Source organism: Amblyomma americanum, chromosome 2 (genome assembly GCF_052857255.1).
Source record: "Amblyomma americanum isolate KBUSLIRL-KWMA chromosome 2, ASM5285725v1, whole genome shotgun sequence".
Taxonomy (NCBI): Eukaryota; Metazoa; Arthropoda; class Arachnida; order Ixodida; family Ixodidae; genus Amblyomma; species Amblyomma americanum.
Genome location: NC_135498.1, coordinates 24702232 through 24723995, shown reverse-complemented (window position 1 = coordinate 24723995; position 21764 = coordinate 24702232). Strand labels below are relative to the sequence as shown.

The following is a 21764-nucleotide window of genomic DNA, read 5'->3' as shown; positions in this document are numbered from 1 at the left end:
CTTCTTACTGGTTTGTTTTATTTTTATTTTATTTTTTTTTGGGGGGGAGGGGTTGGTTTGGCTTGTTTTATTATGTTTGTTTTGACTGGTTGCTTTCATTCGCTGTTTTATTCGTTGCACGCTGGTGGTAAGAAGTTCCGTGTGTATTGCATCTTTTTGTCGTGCTTTACCGTATGCCGCGTATTGCTTTTTTTTTTTTCATTTGCTTCTCGCTGCGTGATGGACTTCATGTGTTATCCAGCTCTCATGTGGCGAAAAATTTAGTTTTTTTGTTTTTTATTCTTTTTTGGAAATCTGCTGCTTCGGGTTTTTGTGGCGCCCTTCTAACGCAATGTTATACGGGCCTTCTCTTGCACCTCAAACAAAGAAATAACGCAATACTCTAGTGTAACCAAAGACGCACTGCTCGGCCCTGAGATATCGCACGTGTATGTACAAAGGGTAATTAATTTGCTTAAGCCCTAAAATGGGGAAACTTCGAGGTGAACATTAATTGGGCTTAAGTGTAAAACATGCAGTGCAGAAGAACTACCACAACTGAGGTAATTGGTCGTTATACGTGTCACAGTTATGATTTTATGACACCGACTAAGACCTCGAAAAAAAAAAAGATAGCGCAAGGATCACTGTCATTTCCTATCTTCTTCGTACATAATGTGCGGTCGACGTTTCTAGTGGCGGCGACGAAGTCAGGAATAACTTCGTACCGTCAAAAAACTCTAAACACGAATACGCCTATATGGCTATCCTCTAGGGCACTCCATTTTATAAAAGGTGAGTGTGCTAGAGAACACGTTACTCCCTTCTTACTCCTTTCTGTTTAGAGTGGACACTCCAAACACGAATACACCTATATGGGAGTAATAAGGGAGTAAGCTGTCCTCTAGTGCAGTACTCCCTTTTATAAAAGGTGAGTGCGCTAGAGGACAGGATACTCCCTTTTTACTCATTTCTGTCTAGAGTGTACACTCTAAATTTGAATGCGCTTATATGGGAGTAATAAGGGAGTAGGCTATCCTCTAGTGCACTTCCTTTTATAAAAGGTGAGTCGGCTAGAGAACAGGTTACTCCCTTCTTACTCCTTTCTGTTTAGAGTGTACACTCTAAACACGAATACGCCTATATGGGAGTAATAAGGGAGTAGGCTATCCTCTAGTGCACTTCCTTTTATAAAAGGTGAGTCGGCTAGAGAACAGGTTACTCCCTTCTTACTCCTTTCTGTTTAGAGTGTACACTCTAAACACGAATACGCCTATATGGGAGTAATAAGGGAGTAGGCTATCCTCTAGTGCACTCCCTTTTATAAAGGGTGAGTGCGCTGGGGAAAGGTTACTCCCTTTTTTACTCCTTTCTCTTTACAATGATGCAATGGGTTTTGTAACTGCGCTGTGGAAAGCATTGTGCATGTCAGATTTTAATTGTCTGTTCATATTTCTCATTTCAGTATGCTGATTCTCCTCGGCACAATGGTCGGTGGAATCGCACAGTGAGTAATCCTCGATTGTTTTTCGTAACCACAGCACCTGGTTCAGCTAGTAGGCGTTCAACGCGCTCATCGCATGTTGCAGTCTGTGGCGAACTGTTCGCGCTGGAAGACTGATCCTTTATCCGTAAGCCGCCGCGGTGACTCAGTGGTTATGGCGCTCGGCTGCTGGCCCGAAAGACGCGGGTTCGATCCCGGCCGCGGCGGTCGCATTTCGATGGAGGCGAAATTCTAGAGGCCCATTTACTGTGCGATGTCGGTGCACGTTAAGGAACCCCAGGTGGTCGAAATTATTCCGGAGCCCTTCACTACGGCGTCCCTCACTGCCTGAGTCGCTTTGGGACGTTAAACCATCATAAATCATAAACCATAAACCTTTATCAGTATTTCGTCTTTCTGTAATGAACACGCTCCTAGTTGACCAAAGGTCAATAGTACAACCAATCCGCGTTCTGCATTCGTTTACTGTCTGTCCGCGTCGGCAAGAACTGTAACGGTGCGAAATGAACCAGCCCAGCTAAATAAAATCTCGCACGCAAACACAGATAGGAATGGAAGGCGAAGGAAAAATTCTTCTTCTTAACAACCACAAAAATAAACTGCAGGTTTTTGGTAGTACAAAGAGGCTAAAGCGAGCTCCATTCTGCGTTGGTTGTGCGTAGGAGGCTACACGCTAATAGAGCAGGCCGGTGCCACCGCAGGCAGGCTGCTTTCGTAACAAAGGCGTCTGCATATTCAAATGCCGGGCTCGTTTGTTTGGCAACTATTTTCTCCAGCGCGCAAAAGCCACGGCTGAAGGGAACTACAAAAATAGAAGAAACCACGTTGATATCCAGTATGAACGCCGCGCTGCAGCTTCCCTTATGCGAGCGTATAGTGGTTAAAGCTTCTCGTTTTCTTGCGTTACTTTCATAAGCATGCATGTCCTACCCAGCTGCCTCTGAGGCAGACACCGATTATTCGCGGTCCCCCGGGTAAACTCAGCTTGTAGAAAAGGGCCGGGCTTCTTTTAATTACCGGTGTTATTCCGAGCGCAACTTGCGTAACAGGCGCAGCAATTCAACACGAGTGATGGAAGAACATCAAAACTAATTGCGGTCATGTTGCAGCTCCGTCTTTTTCTAAGCGACGAAATAGCAGAGTGCGCTTGCTACAGGCTTGACTTGGTGGGAAATGAAAAAGAAACTGCTAGAAAGGAACGTTGTTTCATATTTCTGAACAGGAAGCGTACGGTAACGTCTTGCACAACGAAAAGTTAAACTTGTTATCTCGTGCGTTCATCCGAGCCGCAAGGCCTCGTATCTGCGTCACGTTGCAGTGTTTTGCTGTCCCTGACTATTTAGTTTTACTTGTAATAATGGAGTCCGAGATTGTATTTCTCTTTCTAATCAGACGCAGAATTAAACATCAGGTAATGTTGACCGTTGTTCCAGCGCCTACCTTTTTTTATCGTTCTGGTTTCTAATTTATCAGATTGAGAAACCTGATATTCACTAGTGTATTTAACGGATTAAGCAGTTTCAGTTGGTTGTTCTTCTCGCCTGCCACAGAAGTGCAAACTGCATGCATTTGTTACGCGCATAGTTCGACTATATATTTATATTCTTTATTTGCAACTAGCAGCCCCATAAAAATAGTGCATTTGACTAACATAATGTTCAGTCCCGCCCTTGGGAATTATTTCTTCCACTGAAATTTTATTTCTTCACGCGCATGCAGCGTTTCCTTTCTGCAAATTTTGAGGCAATCGCATACCTGTCACACTGACATACAGTATATATCAAAATTCGACACGGACTTCTGATTGCTGCATATAGCCTAGAATGTGCCGACATTACAGAATCACTTCAATGTGAGGCGCGCGTCTTCAGTCGTGCGCGAAAGGAGCGCTGCTGATGTATATATTTGGCCTTCGAGTTTAAGAGACCGAAGCGGTGAAATTTTTCGAAATCGTGCTGCGTCTTTCTTCGGCGGATATCCGAAAAATTGCTCTCTTCAAAACTTCGACGTGTTTCGAAACTTTGTGCTCTTAGTGTGTAAACACTGCGAGAGACGAGCGTCGTTACCCTGAAACGGAAAAGAAGAGGGTTGGGGAGGAGGAAGGTATTATTGAATCGCACAGGCTTCGCAATCTAGATAAAGCGTATATAAAAAAATACTAACGAGGGAGGCGAAGTCTATTGCCTCGCTAGAGCTGCGATCAGGTCTTCTTTTTTCGATTTTTCACAAAAGGATTCTTTCGCAACGGCGTATACCTTGCGTAATCTCTCACGCGCTTAAGACTCGAGCGTCATTTTCGTCACGAAGGGACGGTTGCGCTGCGATAATCGAGATTAATACGAACTCCTGAGCCTGTATCGTGAAGTACGGCTACACTTAAATCGGCAGCGTTAATTATTACCAACCCGCTTGTTACGGCGGCCCCCTTCAGGCTACAGGTTTGTACGTAATCATGGCGCTTTCCTTATAAAACGATATATAGACAGTCTATAGACTCTATTGCTTTCTATAGATATTTCTTTTTTTTTACTCAGTATACAGACTGTCTTTAGGCAACAGTCTACTAAATGTGTATGGCCATAAATCTATAGATTGTCTATAGAATTTGTATTGCCTATGGACTGTTGTCTAGGGCTTGTCTATAGGGAGTCTATAGACTTTATAGACAGTATGTTATGCCTTTTTGTGTTATGCCTTTTTCCCCTTCTCTCTTCCTCTTTTTAGTCCCCTAATTCCTCTTCTCCAGTGCAGGGTAGCCAACCGGAACCCCTTTCTGGTTAACAACCCTGCCTTTCCCTCCTCCTCTATCTTATAGACAGTAGTCTGTGAACACTCTGTAGAGTGTATAAAGAAATTTTTGTAAGGTAATTGCAGACTCGAGCGTTTAATAATAATAATAATAATAATAATAATAATAATAATAATAATAATAATAATAATAATAATTGGTTTTGGGGGAAAGGAAATCGCATGTCTGTCTCATATATCTCTGGACACCTGAACCGCGCCGTAATGTAAGGGATAAAGGAGGGAGTGAAAGAAGAAAGGAAGAGAGAGGTGCCGTAGTGGAAGGCTCCGGAATAATTTCGACCACCTGGGGATCTTTAACGTGCAACTGACACTGCACAGCACACGGGCGCCTTAGCGTTTTTCCTCCATAAAAACGCAGCCGCCGCGGTCGGGTTCGAACCCGGGAACTCCGGATCAGTAGTCGAGCGCCCTAACCACTGAGCCACCGCGGCGGGTTCGAGCGTTTAGCGCACTTTGCTTGCTAAGTAAAATGAAAGGAAAAGAAAAACGGAAGAATAAACAAAGAACAAAAGATGGTGAACTAAAGATTGTTATGCATTATTTCTAGTCGCATCTCAGTGCATGGATCTCCCAAAGAGGTTACGCTGAAGTCGCATACACGTCGCAAGCTTTGATTGCCTTTGAGGCCGTTTTTACTGCTGCGTACGCGCACGTAATCAAAACGAGGAGTTGCCGACGGTGCTCGTGGCTGTGAGTGCAAGCGACAGCAGTGCAGCTATAGTTGCGTGTGTTTATGAAAAACACGTGTGTTTATATCAGTTTATGAAAAATGTGTCGCTTAGAATGCAACGCCACGGTGTTCACCGTGAGGACATGTTCGCCCGTTCGCACCGAAGACACGATCTCTGTTTTTGATCCCTTGTGGAAACACGCGTGCGGTGCTGTCCTGTGCTCCCTGAGGCCACCGTGCCGCTGAACCCTGAAAAAGTGCCGGTGCCGCAAATTCTCTTGTTTGTTTTCCTTTTTTTGTTTAGCGCTTCTTTGAACGCTCAAGGAGCACTTGCAAAATAAGCAAATTTACACGACAGCAAGAACGACGCGATGTCACAAAGGATAGCCGTCAGGATCCTTTCCATCTGTTTTACACGAACCGGCACACATGCACTAATTCTGAATTCACTTAATTTTCGTTTTTTTTCTTTTGGTCCTACCATGTGCAGCAACGTCATTTTTATTTTATTCACAGCAAAAATTGTTTGTTTTCTTCATTTTTTTGAAGTCAAGAACGATGTGCAGAGCAGGCGCTACCGCCTAATGTAAGAAGGTCTCGTAAATTAATGTTCGCTTCGCTGCCAAAAAAATAAATAAATAAAGAGCCTAAGCGCAACTCGAGCTGCGGGAGTAACAGGTAGTGGCATTGTTGCAAGTCAGTAACAGCTGAAAATCAGTGCTCATGTATATGCCGCCTGATTCCGCTCCTATTGTAAAGTTTTTCTTTTGAAATTCTTGAAGTTCGACAGCTATTCTGTGCACAAATGATCAATGCCTGGGTGCCTTGTACCGGCCAAAAACTTGTTTTCCCCGAAAACCTCGAGTTAAATTTTCTCGCCTGCATAGTCGTGGCCAAGGACTGGCCGAATGTTGCGGCTGTGCAGAGACACAACATGCCTTCCTATAGATATTTTCTTTTGTGTATTTATAATCTATAGACTGCCATAGACGAATGCCTAATAAAAGTGCATAGTCATAAAACTCTATAGCCTGTCTATGGACTTTATTGACTACAGTCTTCGGACAGTCTACAGACTGTCTAAAGAAATTTTTGTAAGAGTGATGTCAGACGCTTGTGCGAGTGTGTTGCCTGAATGTCGTTCTCTTCTCTATCTCCGCAGCGTCACGCACTCTGACTACGTGCCCAACTTCTCGCCAGACTTGTTTTTCCTCTTCCTGCTTCCCCCGTAAGTATGGCTTCTGCAGTGTTTTCTTACATCCCCAGAAAAAACAATAATTAACCCGATTTTGTTAATGTTTCTTCTGTAAGCTTATCAGCTACACTTATGTCGTTGTTGGCAAAGACAGCGCAATTCATCAGAGACACCAAATAGTGGTCTGATTTTGTATAGTCACTCGCGCAATAGGAATGGTCTCCCACTACCGCCCTCTCACACTATACCCTTGGCGGTGTATAATAAGCGACAAAGCTCCCTTCACACAAAACGGCTTTTTTAAAGCTGTATAGCGTTTCTGTCCTGTGAGACCTTAAGCTTGCGTATTCTTCTGGAGCACGCCAGGCTTAACTGTCTCGGGTCAACCCTTACCGTAAACCGATTGGTTGAGATTGCGTTCGCGAGAACAAATGTCTTAGTGCACTGCGAGCCATTTTGCCCGGGACCAAGGGAACTGACAGATCAGGCTTGTTTGGAACGGATAAACCCAGTTTTCTCTCGATGTATAGAGATCTAGCCGACTTCCTTTGAGGATTGCACTGCTCTTCTAACGATCGGAGATCGTTGCGGCCCCAAGCGAAAGACGATAGCAGTCACGAGCTACTTTCGGCGTAGGGCTTCTCAGTGGGTGGGTCCAAAAAGTTGGATTTTTAATCATGACCACGAAGTTTGTATGCCCCTGTCAAGCGTGCAGAATAAAGTGCGCTTACGAAGAGTGTCGTTGGCTAAAAGTGCACTCTAGCACAACTAAACAGCTTAATATAAGTGCACTCGCCGAAGTGCGCACTTAAGGCGGAGTGCGTTCACAGAACACGCTTTGAGGGTCGAGTGCGTAGCCTCGACACCAGCGACTTCCAAAGCACAGTATGTGTAGCGCGTAAAGAAGTACTTAAATAAGGTTAATGTCTTGCTATAACACTGTTTTTTTTTTAAAGATTTCTTGTTATAGCTACAAGCGAAGCAACACAATGAAGGAACGGGGCCGCCGCGGTGACTGAGTAGTTATGGCGCTCGGCTGCTGGCCCGAAAGACGTGTGTTCGATCCCGGCTGCGGCAGTCGAATTTCGATGGAGGCGAAATTCTAGAGGCCCGTGTACTGTGCCATGTCAGTGCACGTTAAAGAACCCCAGGTGGTCGAAATTTCCGGAGCCCTTCACTACGGCGTCCCTCATAGCCTGAGTTGCTTTGGGACGTTAAACCCTCATAAACTAAACAAGAAGGAACGCAATCAGATGCAACTCCGTTGCACGTCGTCATCTTTTATATTGCAAAAGTTCTGGACGGTATTGGCTGGTCCTAGCTGGCTTTTTTTATTTGTATTTTTCTTTTCATTGTTAATAACTGCTTAAGCTCGTTTTATTTGCGCCGTCACGCCAAACAATCAATTTCTAAGAGCCTCCCCCCTTTTTTTCATCGACCTTTTAAAAACTGCGCTAATTTTCTGTGGCCATTTATTTTTTTAGTATGAGCGCACTTTGGTTTCCCACGTAGCACCGCGTAGCCTTAAGTGTGACTCGATAAGCCAAAGTGCACGCCCGTGAAGCGCACTTAACTTGCACACTTGACCAGGGATATTATTTTCCTGCCCACCATCAAAAACAAGTCCCTTCCGTACAAAAATGTTCTATAGACAGTCTATAGACTTCTTGTAGACTCTATTGCCTTCCTATAGATATTTCTTTTTGTCTATTCTTAGTGTATAGACTGTCTATAGACAAAAGTCTGTTAAAAGTGTATGACCATAAATATATAGATTGTCTATCGACTGTCTATAAGATTTGTATTGCCTATTGAATGTTCTTTAGGGTTTGGCTATAGAGAGTTTATAAACTTTATAGAAAGAAGTCTGTGAACAGTCTATAGGCTGTCTAAAAAAATTTGTAAGGGCTTGCGGCAAGCTTATTAAGCTTCTGTAATTCGCAGCAAGTTCTTACACAGCAGTCTGTCACTAAAGCAAGTTTTGATCCTCCGTTGTACTGGTTGCGTTGTATGTTCAGGCCTTCCATCTTTGCGTGGCCTTTATTTAGTGAAGAACTCAGCATGTTGGCAGTGGTCTCATAATAGGATTTTGGTAATCGCATCATCTGTTGGGAATTGAAGTTTAACCGCCCCGTCTCATAACGGACTGAAAGATATTTTACCGGGTCGAGTTGCCTCCAGTCTCCGAGCGCGTGGCGCCCCGTGCGAACACTTCCGTGCAACCACAATGTGTGCTGTTATGCTCTCATCGCAACCTTTCCGAGTTACACATGGCAGCATTTTTAATCCGGTTCCCCGTGCTTTGCATAACTGTCTCGGTCCCTTCTAACCTGTGCAACCTCACGAAATGCGAAACTGGCCCGGAATAACCAACGACTCGTCGAGATACGAAGTTTGTAATTGAATGCATAATTTCCAGAGATGCAGTAGACCCTAGAAGCTGAGAGAGCCGACCATGAATAATGGACCAAGGCAAAGCCACCGACAAAGAAACGTCTTAAAGAGGTTTTCACTCTCTAAGGAATATGCACGCTGGAATCGTAATGCTTGTAAAACATTTCTCCAATTCATCCGTGCAGTTCAATGGAATCGCCTTTCGTTTGTTACAGCTATGTACACAAGGATTTCTGTTCCTTTTAGAACCATCAACAAAAATTTAAACGAACAAAAGGCTTGGATCGAAATAAGCATCGACGTGAGCCCGGGGCGATGTAAAACATTTCGGCTTAGCAAGGTCACCTGTTAAGCTGACTGAATCACAGGAACTGGAACGCAAAGGAAACTTGACAGGAATTGCCTTCGTATCCCAAGTTCAGCGATACTCGTCTCGTTATCACAAACGAGCGAGTCTTTTTTTTTTACGTGCACCTTGTGCTACAAAGGTCCCAAAGCAAGCTCGGTGACTGTAGTGTCACTACAAGTTTGGTGTGAAGCTTGTGGCATCAGAACAAGGAATTGAGTAGTCTTCTTCAGTGTTCGCAAGGCTACCGAGCGTTACTAGAGAGATGTCATACCTTTCCCGTGCCAGTGGGCCGTGCAAACAGTGATATGCTCGGTGAATTCCGTATAGAGCGCGAAAAGAAGCCGAAGGTTGTAGTTGAGGTGTTGAATGCTACAGATGGAGTTAGCCTTGCTTTGTCTGCCGGCAATTGCTCCACCGCAGCGTCCCTTCGATATTAACAATGCCGCATCTACCCCGCTAAGCGCACAGTCTCTTATAATAGCACACATTCTCTCCCGCAGTCACCAGCTATGCACACAATCAATCCACACAGTTCACATCACAGTCCACTCCAGAAGTCACCATCTATGCACATATTCAGTCGCATTAGAACATAGGCCATTGTAGTGCCACACTCCATACACACATTCACTCACAGTAGGCCATAGTCCGGTCCTGCTGTCACCATTTAAAAACAAGATCCGTGTTCTGCAGAAATGTTAAAAGAAGGCGTGCAGCCTCCCTTCTGCATGTCCGGTTTCCACTCGGGTAGACAATGTTCTGCACTGCGCTGTGACGGGTTCCTGTCTTCTTGAAGGAAGCGGACATCACATGCCTTTCCGCGTTGTACTTTGGGCAGTACATAATATAATGTTCGATATCCCGAAAAAGAAGCCGAACGCCTGCACACTACTTGCAAGCTTCCAGTCCAGCGAACTAAAAGCAAGCAGCATGTTCGCGGGGCTATCGCGTGAACCAATCTTCCCGCCGCTTCGCATAACGAAATGGGAGACCGGTTCGGCATTGTCCCCGGTGTTGCGTTTTCCCCGTCCTTCGACCTTCATCCCTGTTTTTTTTTTTCCTTTCCGTCCACTCAGCGGCGTTTGTGGGCCGGTCGCTCCGTTATATTTGCACGCTTATTTGCCGAAGCCGTGGCGCGGTCTTTTATTCCGGCATTTAGCCGTTTCCACCGCGTTGCTGCAACAAAAACCGTTCCAGATCGGGTTGCGTGCCGTATACCCCCGACTGCAGCGCTCCGATTGATCTGTTTACGGTCACCCGGCAGAGGGCCGACCATGGCCGCACCGTTGTCCACCGTACTTTTTTCTCCGACAGTAGTCTTCTCATTCGGTAAAAGAGAGAAAAAGGATTTGGGGGCTTTTATGGGCAAAACCTGTTTTTTTAGTCCTTTTCTACTCTTTTTCAACGCGTAATGCACCGGTACTCTTCTCATTCAGAAAAAGCAAGGGAATGAGGTTGTTTTGGGGGGGGGGGGGGGACAATACTTCTTTTCACTCCTATTCTATTCCTTTTTTACTCCGTCTATCAACGCTTTTGCTAGTCTTTATTGCACCGGTACGTGTGGCAACTGCTCGCTTATTATGGTGCACCGCGGAATTAGTTTTGCGTTTTGTCACCCGTTTGTGCCACGGGACCCTTCGGCTTTTATTCCCGACCTTCCGCGAATGACACACATTGTGTACGGGACTTTCGGCGCCGACGCTACGGCGCCTTGTTGTCCCATTGGCACGGTGCCCGGCGTGGTGCCGGGCTCCTTCGGCGATATTAGCATTCCCTCTGTCTCGCTCTGCGCTCTGCCCCGCTTTTCGCTTGACCTTGAGAGAAAAAAAAATCTTTGCCGGGTCTTCTTTCTCGATTTTTTTTACGGATATATGCGGACGCATAACTCTGCAGCGAAGTGCGAATAATTGTTTCCAACCGCGTTTGTGCGCTTGCTGTACAGCGCACTTAGTTCAGTTTAGTTTAGTCTAGTCTAGTCTAACTTGGTGTTGTCGTGTTTGTATTCGCAGCCTGTTTCACGCTTCGGTTCGCCGCTTTCTGTTCCGCTTCACCATCGGTCGTTTTGAAAAACCGCTATATCTTTTCTTCTTTATTTCGTCGAAATATTCGGCAAAAGAAAGTAATCGATGACACAAACACACACAGAAAAAATAAAGAGAATGAAGGATACAGATTTCTGCTAGGGATGCGTCCACTGTTTTCACAAACAACGCCACAAAACTTTTATCTTCTTCAAGCTGTACTTTTTTTCTTTTCCCCAGAGCAATATAATAAAACCCTTTTTTTATTAGAGTGGGGGGGGGGGGGGGGGAAGAGGGATTGAAGGTTGGTCGAGATTGGAGGTGTTTACGGTATGTCGCACGTCGCCAGCACTCTCGGTTTAGTTATTTAAACGTAGTATGCTGCTTGCAAAGTTCCCGGATTATGATTTAGTCGCGCACATGCGAAGGCCGTGATACGTAAGCCCTTCATTTTAAACTCTCAAGAGTAAAAGTCTAAAAATAAATGTGACAGGAAGCTCGCACTGAACCAGAGGTTGCCGCAGGAAAAACCAATTGAAATTAAAAGAAAATGGATCAACGCCGACGAAAAAAATAAGAAAAACCAATTAGAAGAAAAAAAAGGCACGAATGACGGGTGGATGGACAAAGGTGGTTTGCAGAGCAGAGAGGCCTCAAAAGGATTAATAATTAACAAGGAGGAACTGAAACGTGGTTAGATCCAGCGTATCCAAGAGCTTCAGACGTGCTCGCAGGTAGCCAATAAGAGGGAAGGTGAAAATGCGAGAAAAGAAAACAAGAAAAAAATTCACAAAGGAGGACCCACGATTTGAGATTAAGAATGGAATAACAAAAAGGAAAATTTTAATGGAAAAATTTAGATTGCCACGCGATTTTTGCATGAAGTGAGTAAGGCTGTGCAAAATTAGAACTAGCGAAGGAACGAATTTTTTTTGTGGTTTTCTTTCTTCGAGCATTAAACCTATAGTTAACACACTTTACATGAAAGCAGAATTCGTTAGTAAATATGCGGTACCACTGAACGATTTCTACATTTTGAGGGCTACCTGGAGGCCCTGAGGTAAAGCACTGCTAAACCAAAATTTCTTTCTCTTTCACTGCCTCTCTCTCTTCCTCTAAACGTGCGAGAGTGGGCGTGATTCTTGCGTGCGCTGCCTTCTACAAGAGACTCTAAGCTGGCAAAAAAAAAAAAGAACGTTATCCGCGTGGTAAAATTCACAACTCGATTTTCTGTCTGGATCCGCCCAAGTATTTTCCCACGCCCGCATCGAGCTGTCGAAGCGCGCTCCATTCATCACTAAATCTTGATTTTTTTTTAACAACTCATTTACATGTTTCTCGTATGTAGCTTCGCTGACATGCTTTCCGGCTCGGCAGGGTCACCCTTGTTTAGTTTTCTGTTAGGCGTTTATTTAAATCGGCTGCTCCTCTAGATAGTTGAGATCGCCTCTGGGTGTTTATCTTTATTTTATTTTCGCACAAACGTGTAAGGTAAGTACCTTCTGGCGAGTTTCGCAATTGGTTTAATTTTGAATTTTTTTTTAGTTCAGCTGAATCCTTACCGAGTTTTCGTTGTTCGTGTGCAATCAGTGAGTTGGCGCACATTGTGTTCGCGCTTTTTTTCCCGAATAAATTGCATTGTATAAGGCGCACCTAAAGCACTGTATTTTGTGGCCTCTTTAGCCCGTTGTGCAGATTGCAATTTTTTTTTGCATTTTCTGCATTAACGATTGCTGCGTCCCTGTTTTGCAGGCGCGTAATAACGTGCAGCCCAGGCGGTAGCGGGTTCCCATCATGCAAATTTTGTTTCCGCGGTTGAATAAGGAGTAAAAAAGTCACACTTTCTGCTTATTCCCAGTCCCCATAATTTTGGTTTAGACAGTCGCAGTTTTCCATTTTTTTTAATTTTCGCTTCCATCTCGACGCTACGTAGCGTCGAATCACGCCCAGTATTTTATTTATTCTTCAATTTCTTAAGACTATTTGTCTATGACTTGTTTGTTTTCTGGTTCGCATTCCTTGGGAAATTTCCCGCTTCGAAGAAGTTCCGCGGAACTTCTGATTACGAGGAACCTAGTCTGTCTAACGACTGCACGCGTGAGAACTGCACCTACCGGAATACGCAGATACCTGGCGTTGGAGTTTTCAGTTGCCAGCCCAGAGATACAAGCGCGTTGTGTTTAAACGTATTCACCGCTGGCTCATGCTACGTTTGCTCACTCCGCCGGACGGCACATTCCGCACCATATCTGCCGAGGAATGCGGGTTCCGGATTTTCATTTCCGCTCTCAAATAGCAAGAAGCTCGCGGTCGATTTGGTGCTAGGCTTCGGCTCTCGTAGAACAAATAGGGGCGCTTTACGGTCCTCCATTTCCGTGACTATTTTCCGCGCGAAAGAAAACAATCTCATTTCTTTTTTGAATCCGTAGCAGTTGAAGCGCCCGTTCACGCTTGGGTCGTTTAGAAAGCGCGCCAAATCGAGAGCGCTTAGACTTCAGGAAACGAGTTTGAATACGCTTCTTTGATATAGGTACATATTTTGTATGCAAGGTAATGTCTCGCAACTTTTTGTGGTTTTCATCAGCGTTGTCGCAACTTTTTCTGTGATCATTTTTTTACAATTTTTTGCGCTGCTGTTTCCTTCGGTTACCGTTCGATGCGCAAAACGGTAATGGAAAAAAAAGATGTCATTTTCTTTTTTTTATTTAATACAGGAAAGTGTGTTTCTTAAAACGAATACGTATTTTAAAAAACACCGCTCCGAAAGTGGGTTGCTATCTGCATCGTTTTTGTTTATGATTGCAGTGTTCGAATAGCAGCGTAACGACTTGTACTCACGTGACTAGAGAACGAACAGCACAGCCGTGACGAAAAGTGTAAGTTAAGAAAAAAATGCCATGCCTTGTGTTCCAAGCGATCGCGATTACTTTATTCGCAATCGCTGATGCCTAATGAGTAAATCAGCCGTGAGTGCTGAGTATGAGTTCGTATGAGCGGGTTTGTTGGCAGGAGGCTTAGCGCACAATAATAACAAATGGTACACTAACAGATAACAACAATTGCCACAGGGTTACGTCGCAAGTCAGTTGCAAGCATCCTGAAAACGAAGCACATGCTGCTTTTCTTGCTGCATACTCTGCAGTGCAACGGCCATTCACTGTGTGGAAGCAAAGCACAACGCCTCTGTTTTTCATACGGCAACAGTAAGAGCGATCGGAAACATTCTGGGATTACTGACGGTGGTCCAGTGTATGGTCGCTCTGAAACCTGCACCGAATGTCGCGAAGAAAGAAATAAGCGGGGCAGTGCTAGCCTTTGAACGAATTTCGATATATTTTCTCCCTCAAGTTGTCTTGATTTTAGCAACTCAGTTTTGATTGTCCTCATCAAGGCTTCAACCCAGCTAATAATACATACCGCTAATTTTTTTTCTGTTCTCTTGCAACTTGGCGCAGAATCATCCTGGAGTCTGCATATTCTCTTCACGACAGTGCCTTCTTTAGCAATATCGGGACTATCCTGTTGTTCGCAGTGCTGGTGAGTTCCTCGCAATTTCGTTTCAAATGAATTTTTTTATTCTAAAGGGTGGAAAGCTTTCTGTAACTAGCAGCTACTCTTGACAGCTTGACAAGGTCTAAGAAACCCATTTAGCCCCAGAAGAAAGTAGCGCATTTCTCTTGGAATGCTGCGTAGTAGAGCGCTAAAAGTAGGCATCATCAAATTCCACTCTGCGTGCAAACATGCCGAATGGTTTGAAAGTGGGAAGAAGAGGCTTCATTCACTATCACGTCCTGCGTTTGAACTTGACGTGACTGCCGCGTCCACTTCGGCTCCGCTTCACCTGTGAGCTTAGCTGTTTTGAAGCTGTTGAATGCGAGCCGTCCTCAGCAGCCTTCTTTTGTAGTGCAAACCCGAAGCAGCTTTTCAATGGCGCGTGTGAAGCGTAGATGCTCCCGCCGCTGTTTTGAGATGTGTCCGTTCCGCGTTGAAAAGCAAATGTGACGGATTACGTGAATCAACACAAGGAAATGTGAAAGGTCGTTCAATATGGAAGAAGAGATGATATCCGCTTCTCCTTTCTTTCTTTCCTTCTTTGTTTATTTATTTATTTATTCTTTTTCTTTCTTTTCCTTCCTTCCTTTCTATCCTTCCTTTCTTTCTTTCGTTCTTTATTTCTTTCTGTCTTTCTGTCTTTATTTATTTATTTTTATTCCTTTATTTCTCTTCCTTCCTTCGTTCCTTCCTTTCTTCCGTTTTTTCTTTCTCTTTTCTTTCTATCCTTCCTTCCTTATTTCTTTCTATCCTTCGTTTCCTTCTTTCTTTCTATCCTTATTTCTTTCTATCCTTTTTTCTTTATTTCTTGTGTCTTTCTTTCTCAGTCCTTTACTTGCAAATGGCCACTGCCGTACTTGAGATCACCTAAACGTCTCGTCTCTTTCAACGGGGCACTCAGTAGGAACAACTACGCTAAGTGACGAAACACGGCCATTGACATAGATCGAAGGAAATCTACAGAGCCATCAATCTCGATGCCAAACGAGGTCCGGCACCTCTGTACGCCGAACGTTACGCGCAAGGAGTCGTAAGCGCGCAGCGAAGGCGAAGCCGCCGGGGTTGCACGTCTCACCTGTTCACTGCCAGGTGCGAGCGCACCGGTTTTCGATTTCCGACGAGGCAGGTATGGAGCCGGCCCGCAGACACGTAGCCGTCTTCCGAAGCGCACCTCAATTTCTTCCTCCCCACCGTGTTTGCCTTCTTTGAGGCGAAAACTCAATCAGCTATGCAAATAAGTTGCTCTTCAACAAAAGCAGCTGGGTGCTATGCTTCACTTTCCTTTCCAAACTCGTCTTGCGTTTCTTCTTTTTTTCTGCGAGTTTGCACGTTAGTTTGAGCAAAGTTGCGCATTATGCAAAAAGTTGATCGCAGTGCTCCCTCATCCTGAGGATGCTCTCTGTTGGAGCAGTGGGGGGGGGGGGGGGGGGGGGGGGGGGGGTAGAAGTAAATTTTATTCGCGCATATTCATACCCCAGCCGCGTACTTTATCTGCAAAAAAAGGCCAAATAACGTAGGAACTTCTTACCTCTTTGACGAGATAATTTCGGGTACAAAATTGCGCGAGCGTTTTAAGTTCGCGCAGGGGTTTTTCGTGGTGACACGCTGGCGTTCGCCGGCCTTCACCGTGCGTTGCGTTATAAGGGTGCTCTCTTGGCGGCTCCGCTTTCTTGCAGCTGCCGCCGCTGCATTTAGTGTAGGACGAAATGCTATAGCCGGCCGGCGTGCTGGGCGTAAAAAGGAAATGGTTATACGAATGAGACAGGGAGGACGGTTAAGCGCGATTTGTTGGTGTCGCTGACCGACCTCGGCGCTGTGACATCCCTTGTTGTCAACATTATGAACCAACTAGCCCAGCAATTTACGCTCCTGACATCCCTTCTTCGCCGAAAGAAGCTGAGTGGATTGTCAAATTGTTTCGTTAAGTTGACAATTTCGCTGAATAAAGAGCGTACATTGCACCTGGAGGATTTAGATTATTCATCGTATCTGGGGCAAAATGTTTTGACATATATAGCCTTAAGTAGCACTATTGAAAGCAGGTAGGAGACAGGCGAGAGTGGACATGTATGTCCTCAGTGCATAACTCTTGTGTTAGATTAATTGTTTGACAATTTTTTTCCCTCGTGTTAATGTCCGAACAGTGTACGTTATGTCCACTTTTTACTGCCTTAAGACGAACATATGGTAGTTTTTTATTTTCCTTGGGGCGTGGTGGCAAGGCAGGATATGGGGAATTTATCTTTCATATTTATTGTTTCTATTCTGCTGTTCTAATTGGTACCTTGGCGTCTCTTCTTTACAGGGTACAGTAATAAATGCCTTCACAATAGGTAAGAGCTTTGGTTGCAATTACGAACATTTTCGTCTTTTTTTTTATATCGCAATATACAGGCTCTGTACCGACAGTTCTAACAGGAAAGCTTGAAGTGACTCTGGAAGCAGAACGAAATAAAGAAGTTTTCTAATTTTCACATAGGGGCAAAATCTCTGTTTCGCATTCAGGGGCTACTCCAGTTTTGTTCAGTTCGTATTATTATTATTATTATTATTATTAATATTATTATTATTATTATTATTATTATTATTATTATTATTATTATTATTATTATTATTATTATTATTATTATTATTATTATTATTATTATTATTCGGCTCAACCTTTAATAAGAACACAGTACTCGTATGAAGTGGCGCGAGGTCTGAACAGGTCTGAAGGTCTTAGCTTTCAGAGGACACGCGCAAAATTAAGTGACAGGGATCTGCTTTTTCTCCGTATCCTTGTTGTCTCGCAAACGGGGCTCGTGTGGTGACACCGCCGCAGGTCCAAGTTTGTACTTTTTGAACAACGTCGGAGCCATCGGCCTCCCGAACTTGGGCCTGCTCGAGTGCCTTGTGTTCAGCTCTCTCATCTCGGCCGTCGACCCAGTGGCCGTAAGTGGACTCCTTTCACGTGCTCTCTGCGTTGTCACCGGCGGGGGACGCTAACTTTGTCGGTGCTATAGGGGATTGAAAAAATAGAAAAATCATTCAATTTATGTCTGTTAAATAACTTATATCAGTGCTATTTTGTAAGCTTTCGTTCAATCTGCTTCAATCTTGACACTTATTCTACAAAAAAAAAAAAAAACAACTGACTATTCTTGCGTGTGAAATGTAAATTTTCTGACAACTGTGCCAAGTTGTCGTTATTTTTTTCTGTGTGAACTATTATTTCACTGTAGTGTTGTGTACGTTGCTGCCTTGTACGGGCCCCAGGCACTCTCAAGCTGTTTCTTAACAGCTTTTCCGCCTGGGCACCCCCAACTATATGTTGGAAATAAATGATGATCGATCGATCGATCGATTCATTGATTGATTGATTGGTTGATTGATTGAAATTACAGGATTGCACTTAATCCTGCTTAAGAGCGGAAATGCGAAAGCCTGTCTCTGTCCTCACTCTCTCTCTCTACTTTTTGTTTTAAACGTTTTGTTAATTGAAAATGTATCCTTGTATTTTTATTTGTTTTTATTTTTATGTATGCACTTTTTATTTGTTTTCTAGTTTATTTTTGTTTTTATTCTTTTTTATATTGAATATTTCTAACGCGGGTTTTTCCACGACGCCAGTACGCGTACCATGACGTCATCGGGTGACGTCCAGGTGTTATGTCGACGTCCATGGCTATTATGACGTCTAAGTGTAATTTTCGTGTTTAATTAATTACAACTCATCAACCGAGTTTTTCCCACAGCAAGATCTCATCGCGCACAATTTTAACACAAACTTTTGCACATTTATCTTGACTGAACGATGTAATCGTGCGGGCAAGTTTTGCGGACACGGGACATAGCCTAGTCATGCTTTCGCATTAATAAGATAATTAAAATAGTCTCACGTGTTTGCGCCGTTGCTCTGAAACAAAGCGTGCGTGCATTTCTTCTTTGGCAAGTCGTTAAAGAAATGCCGATTTTAAGCTTATTCAAATTCTATAAGGACCGTTGCACGTCTTTGATATCGCTCAGTAGCGCAGCCGGAAAATGGAGCTTGCACCCAGGGTGCCTCAGCCACGCGTGACTTAATAATAATAATAATAATAATAATAATAATAATAATAATAATAATAATAATAATAATAATAATAATAATAATAATAATAATAATAATAATAATAATAATTGGTTTTGGGGAAAGGAAAGGGCGCAGTATCTGTCTCATATATCGGCGGACACCTGAACCGCGCCGTAAGGGAAGGGATAAAGGAGGGAGTGAAAGAAGAAAGGAAGAAGAGGTGCCGTAGTGGAAGGCTCCGGAATAATTTCGACCACCTTGGGATCTTTAACGTGCACTGACATCGCACAGCACACGGGCGCCTTAGCGTTTTTCCTCCATAAAAACGCAGCCGCCGCGGTCGGGTTCGAACCCGGAAACTCCGGATCAGTAGCCGAGCGCTCTAACCACTGAGCCACCGCGGCGGGTTCACCCGTGACGCAGAAGCATTTTCGGGGGCATCCGGGACAGCGATTCGTTTGCTCTAATGAGCTGTATCCTTTGCTTAACGTAGACACAGAAGGGCGTCTTTACATTGCGAAACAGCGCAATGTTCAAGGCTGGCACGGGGGATAAGCGCAAATGTGACAGCTTTTGTGCGGTATTGCAAGGAGCTCATCAGGCCGTTTGCCGTTGACGCCATGGGGACGCACCGAAGGAGTTGGATTAATAAAAAAAATTTCACAGGTTGGAGCGGGATTCGACCTCGCGCCGTCGCGAACAGATCCGTTCCGCTGGCTGGTGCTTAAAACCAATATACGCCATTTGCTGCACTTTTTTTTCTTCTTTTAAAGATGGTACTGCTGCAGCCACACATACCGTGTTGTTGCTGGCCTCAGGTAAAGATGAGCTCTTGAGGCACTGTGAGTGCACATCAACTCGCCTAAATTTCAGCTTTATTTGCGTTCTATTGAACCGCGCAGAAAGTGAGTAAAGAAAGAAAACGCCACCGTCTCGAAGACGTTGAGTTAACGAGCGGTACTTGTTTGGTTTAGTAGAAATGATATGAATGATATAAAAGTAAGGTACACCAATGTAAATATGAATTTGACATGATTGATTTATCAGTGACGTTACCAATCAATCACCAATTGGATATATCAGTGACGTCGCCAATCACTCACCAATTTGATATACTAATGACGTCACCGGTCAATCGCCAATTGGGTTGCTATGTCGATTTACTATGGGGGCCGCCATATTGAATTCCTCGGACTTAGAAAATTTCACGCCGAAGGGAGGTGGTAGCAGAACCCAAGAAATCGAGAAACGTGATGAGTAAGAGCTAACGCTCTCAATAGAAAAGAGCACGTTAAATGACTTTTTTATTAATGGTTTCGATTCTGCGTTCCCTCTTCCCAGCAAAAGGATGGCTGTTGTCACCGAAAGCCCGTTCCCTCGGTGCTCCAAAGTGATCACGGGCGTGAACAGGGCAACCGTTAATTAGCCTTTGCTCTTTCGATCGGAGCGGTCGATTGCCGGAGCCGCGGAGAGCAGCGATTGGAGCCTCAATCTGCCGCTGTCAGGGCAACCGAGGCGGCAGACGCCTACATCGTCCCGTTATTCATGTGCAGGAGGCGCAATTTGACGTTAGGTCTTCAATGTCAACATGGCGCCCTGTCTCACAAGGCGTCGGCGCGAATAATCGCTAATCCCATACAATGGCAGAGATAAACCCATTGAAATATTATTTTGTCCTCGTGCGACAGGCGGTATCCCGGTCAAAAACAGTACAGAAAATTTCTGTCGTCACAACATGTTTTTTGTAGCGTTTTTAGCCATAAATTTGTAGTGAAAACAGAAAATGTTTGTAGTACACTCTAAACAGAAAGGAGTAAGCTGTTTCCTAGCGCACACCCTAAAAGGGTGTGCGCTAGAAGACAACTTGGATCCGCTGCGGTGGCTCAGTGGTTATGGCGCTCGGCTGCTGACCCGAAAGACGCGGGCTCCATCCCGGCCGCGGCGGCCGAATTTCGATGGAGGCGAAATTCTAGAGGCCCATGTGCTGTGTAATGTCAATGCACGTTAAAGAACCCCAGGTGGTCGAAATTTCCGGAGCCCTCCACTACGGCGTCTCTCATAGCCTCAGTCGCTTTGGGACGTTAAACCTTTATAAACCGAACCAAACCAAGACAACTTGCCCCTTTCTTACACCCTTTTAGGGTGTTTTAGCTTACACCCCATTTAAGGTGTGCGCTACAATACCGCCTACTCCGTTTCTGCTGCCATATAGGCGTGTTCGTGTTTAGAGTGCATCAGAACTATCTCCATTATTGTGCTGACCCTTGCGGCGACAGAACTGCAGAGAAATACTGCAGTGCAACAGAAAACCTGTAGTTTCGAGAAAAAAACATTGTCACATTTTTTTTTTTCAATTGTGATATAAGCCACCACATACTTATTTAACGAGAAGCACCAAGTTCGTTCAATTGATTGAAGTTCAATCTCCCCAATAATAATCAGTGTTGATGTGCGTGGCTGTTATATTTGACTTTTTTTGCATTTTTGGAGTTATTAAATCTTTTTTTAACGGCGCGTATTGCCTTTTCTCCCATTAATGTTTTGACTGGTGTATTCTGTTGACTCGTTACGGTTGCTGCTCTGCTTTTATTTCTTCATGGGAATGTGACCTTATTATTTTTACCACTCCCGCTAGGACCCGTTTGAGTGTAAATAAAAGCGTAAATAAAATGGTAAATAAAATGGGTAAATTAAATGTTTGCACGAGTGCGCCAAGCAGGTTCTTTCATTCTACGATGGTAAAAACGTGATCCGCATGCCCCAGTTGTCCACCGATGCCGAATTCTGTTGCACTAGAATTTTCCGCCGTTTCGCTGGTGGCGTCTGTCACTGACAGGTCGTGTGCAGTCTACGCTTTGTCAGATTGGACGCATCACAGTGCAAAGCTGTTCGTATCGACGTCCTTTGACCTTTGTGAATTTTTGTTGTGTTGGCTACTTCGTTTCTTAGCTTTTTATGCGCATCTTAAGGGCTTTAATCGTAAGAGGGAAGCGATTTAGACGGACGTCTTTCCAAATAACAGTGTTGGATGGCAGGCTTTCTTAAAGGGGGGGCTCTGAAAGGGGCTCTAATAAAGTTGCAGAATGGCTGGGATGTTAAAGCATGCCTCTTCACGAATATTGTCAGCAAAAAAAATTTCCAATGCGCTTTGTAGAAGCTGAGTAATCTGTAGTCAAATTTTAAATTTCAGCGTCTTCGCGCCTTTCCCTCTCCCCTCGTCACTTTTTGCACGCTG

At 44.3% G+C, this 21764-nt stretch overlaps 1 protein-coding gene across 1 annotated transcript in view; it reads left to right on the top strand.

The window, feature by feature from the left end:
* The window catches only part of LOC144120791 (sodium/hydrogen exchanger 4-like), a 265475-nt gene that overhangs the window by 179970 nt on the left and 63741 nt on the right, over window positions 1–21764 (top strand). Inside the window, 5 exon segments of the mRNA XM_077653497.1 lie at window positions 1445–1486; window positions 6127–6192; window positions 14379–14460; window positions 16781–16808; window positions 17300–17409. Of these exon segments, the coding sequence (XP_077509623.1) occupies window positions 1445–1486; window positions 6127–6192; window positions 14379–14460; window positions 16781–16808; window positions 17300–17409 (328 nt within the window).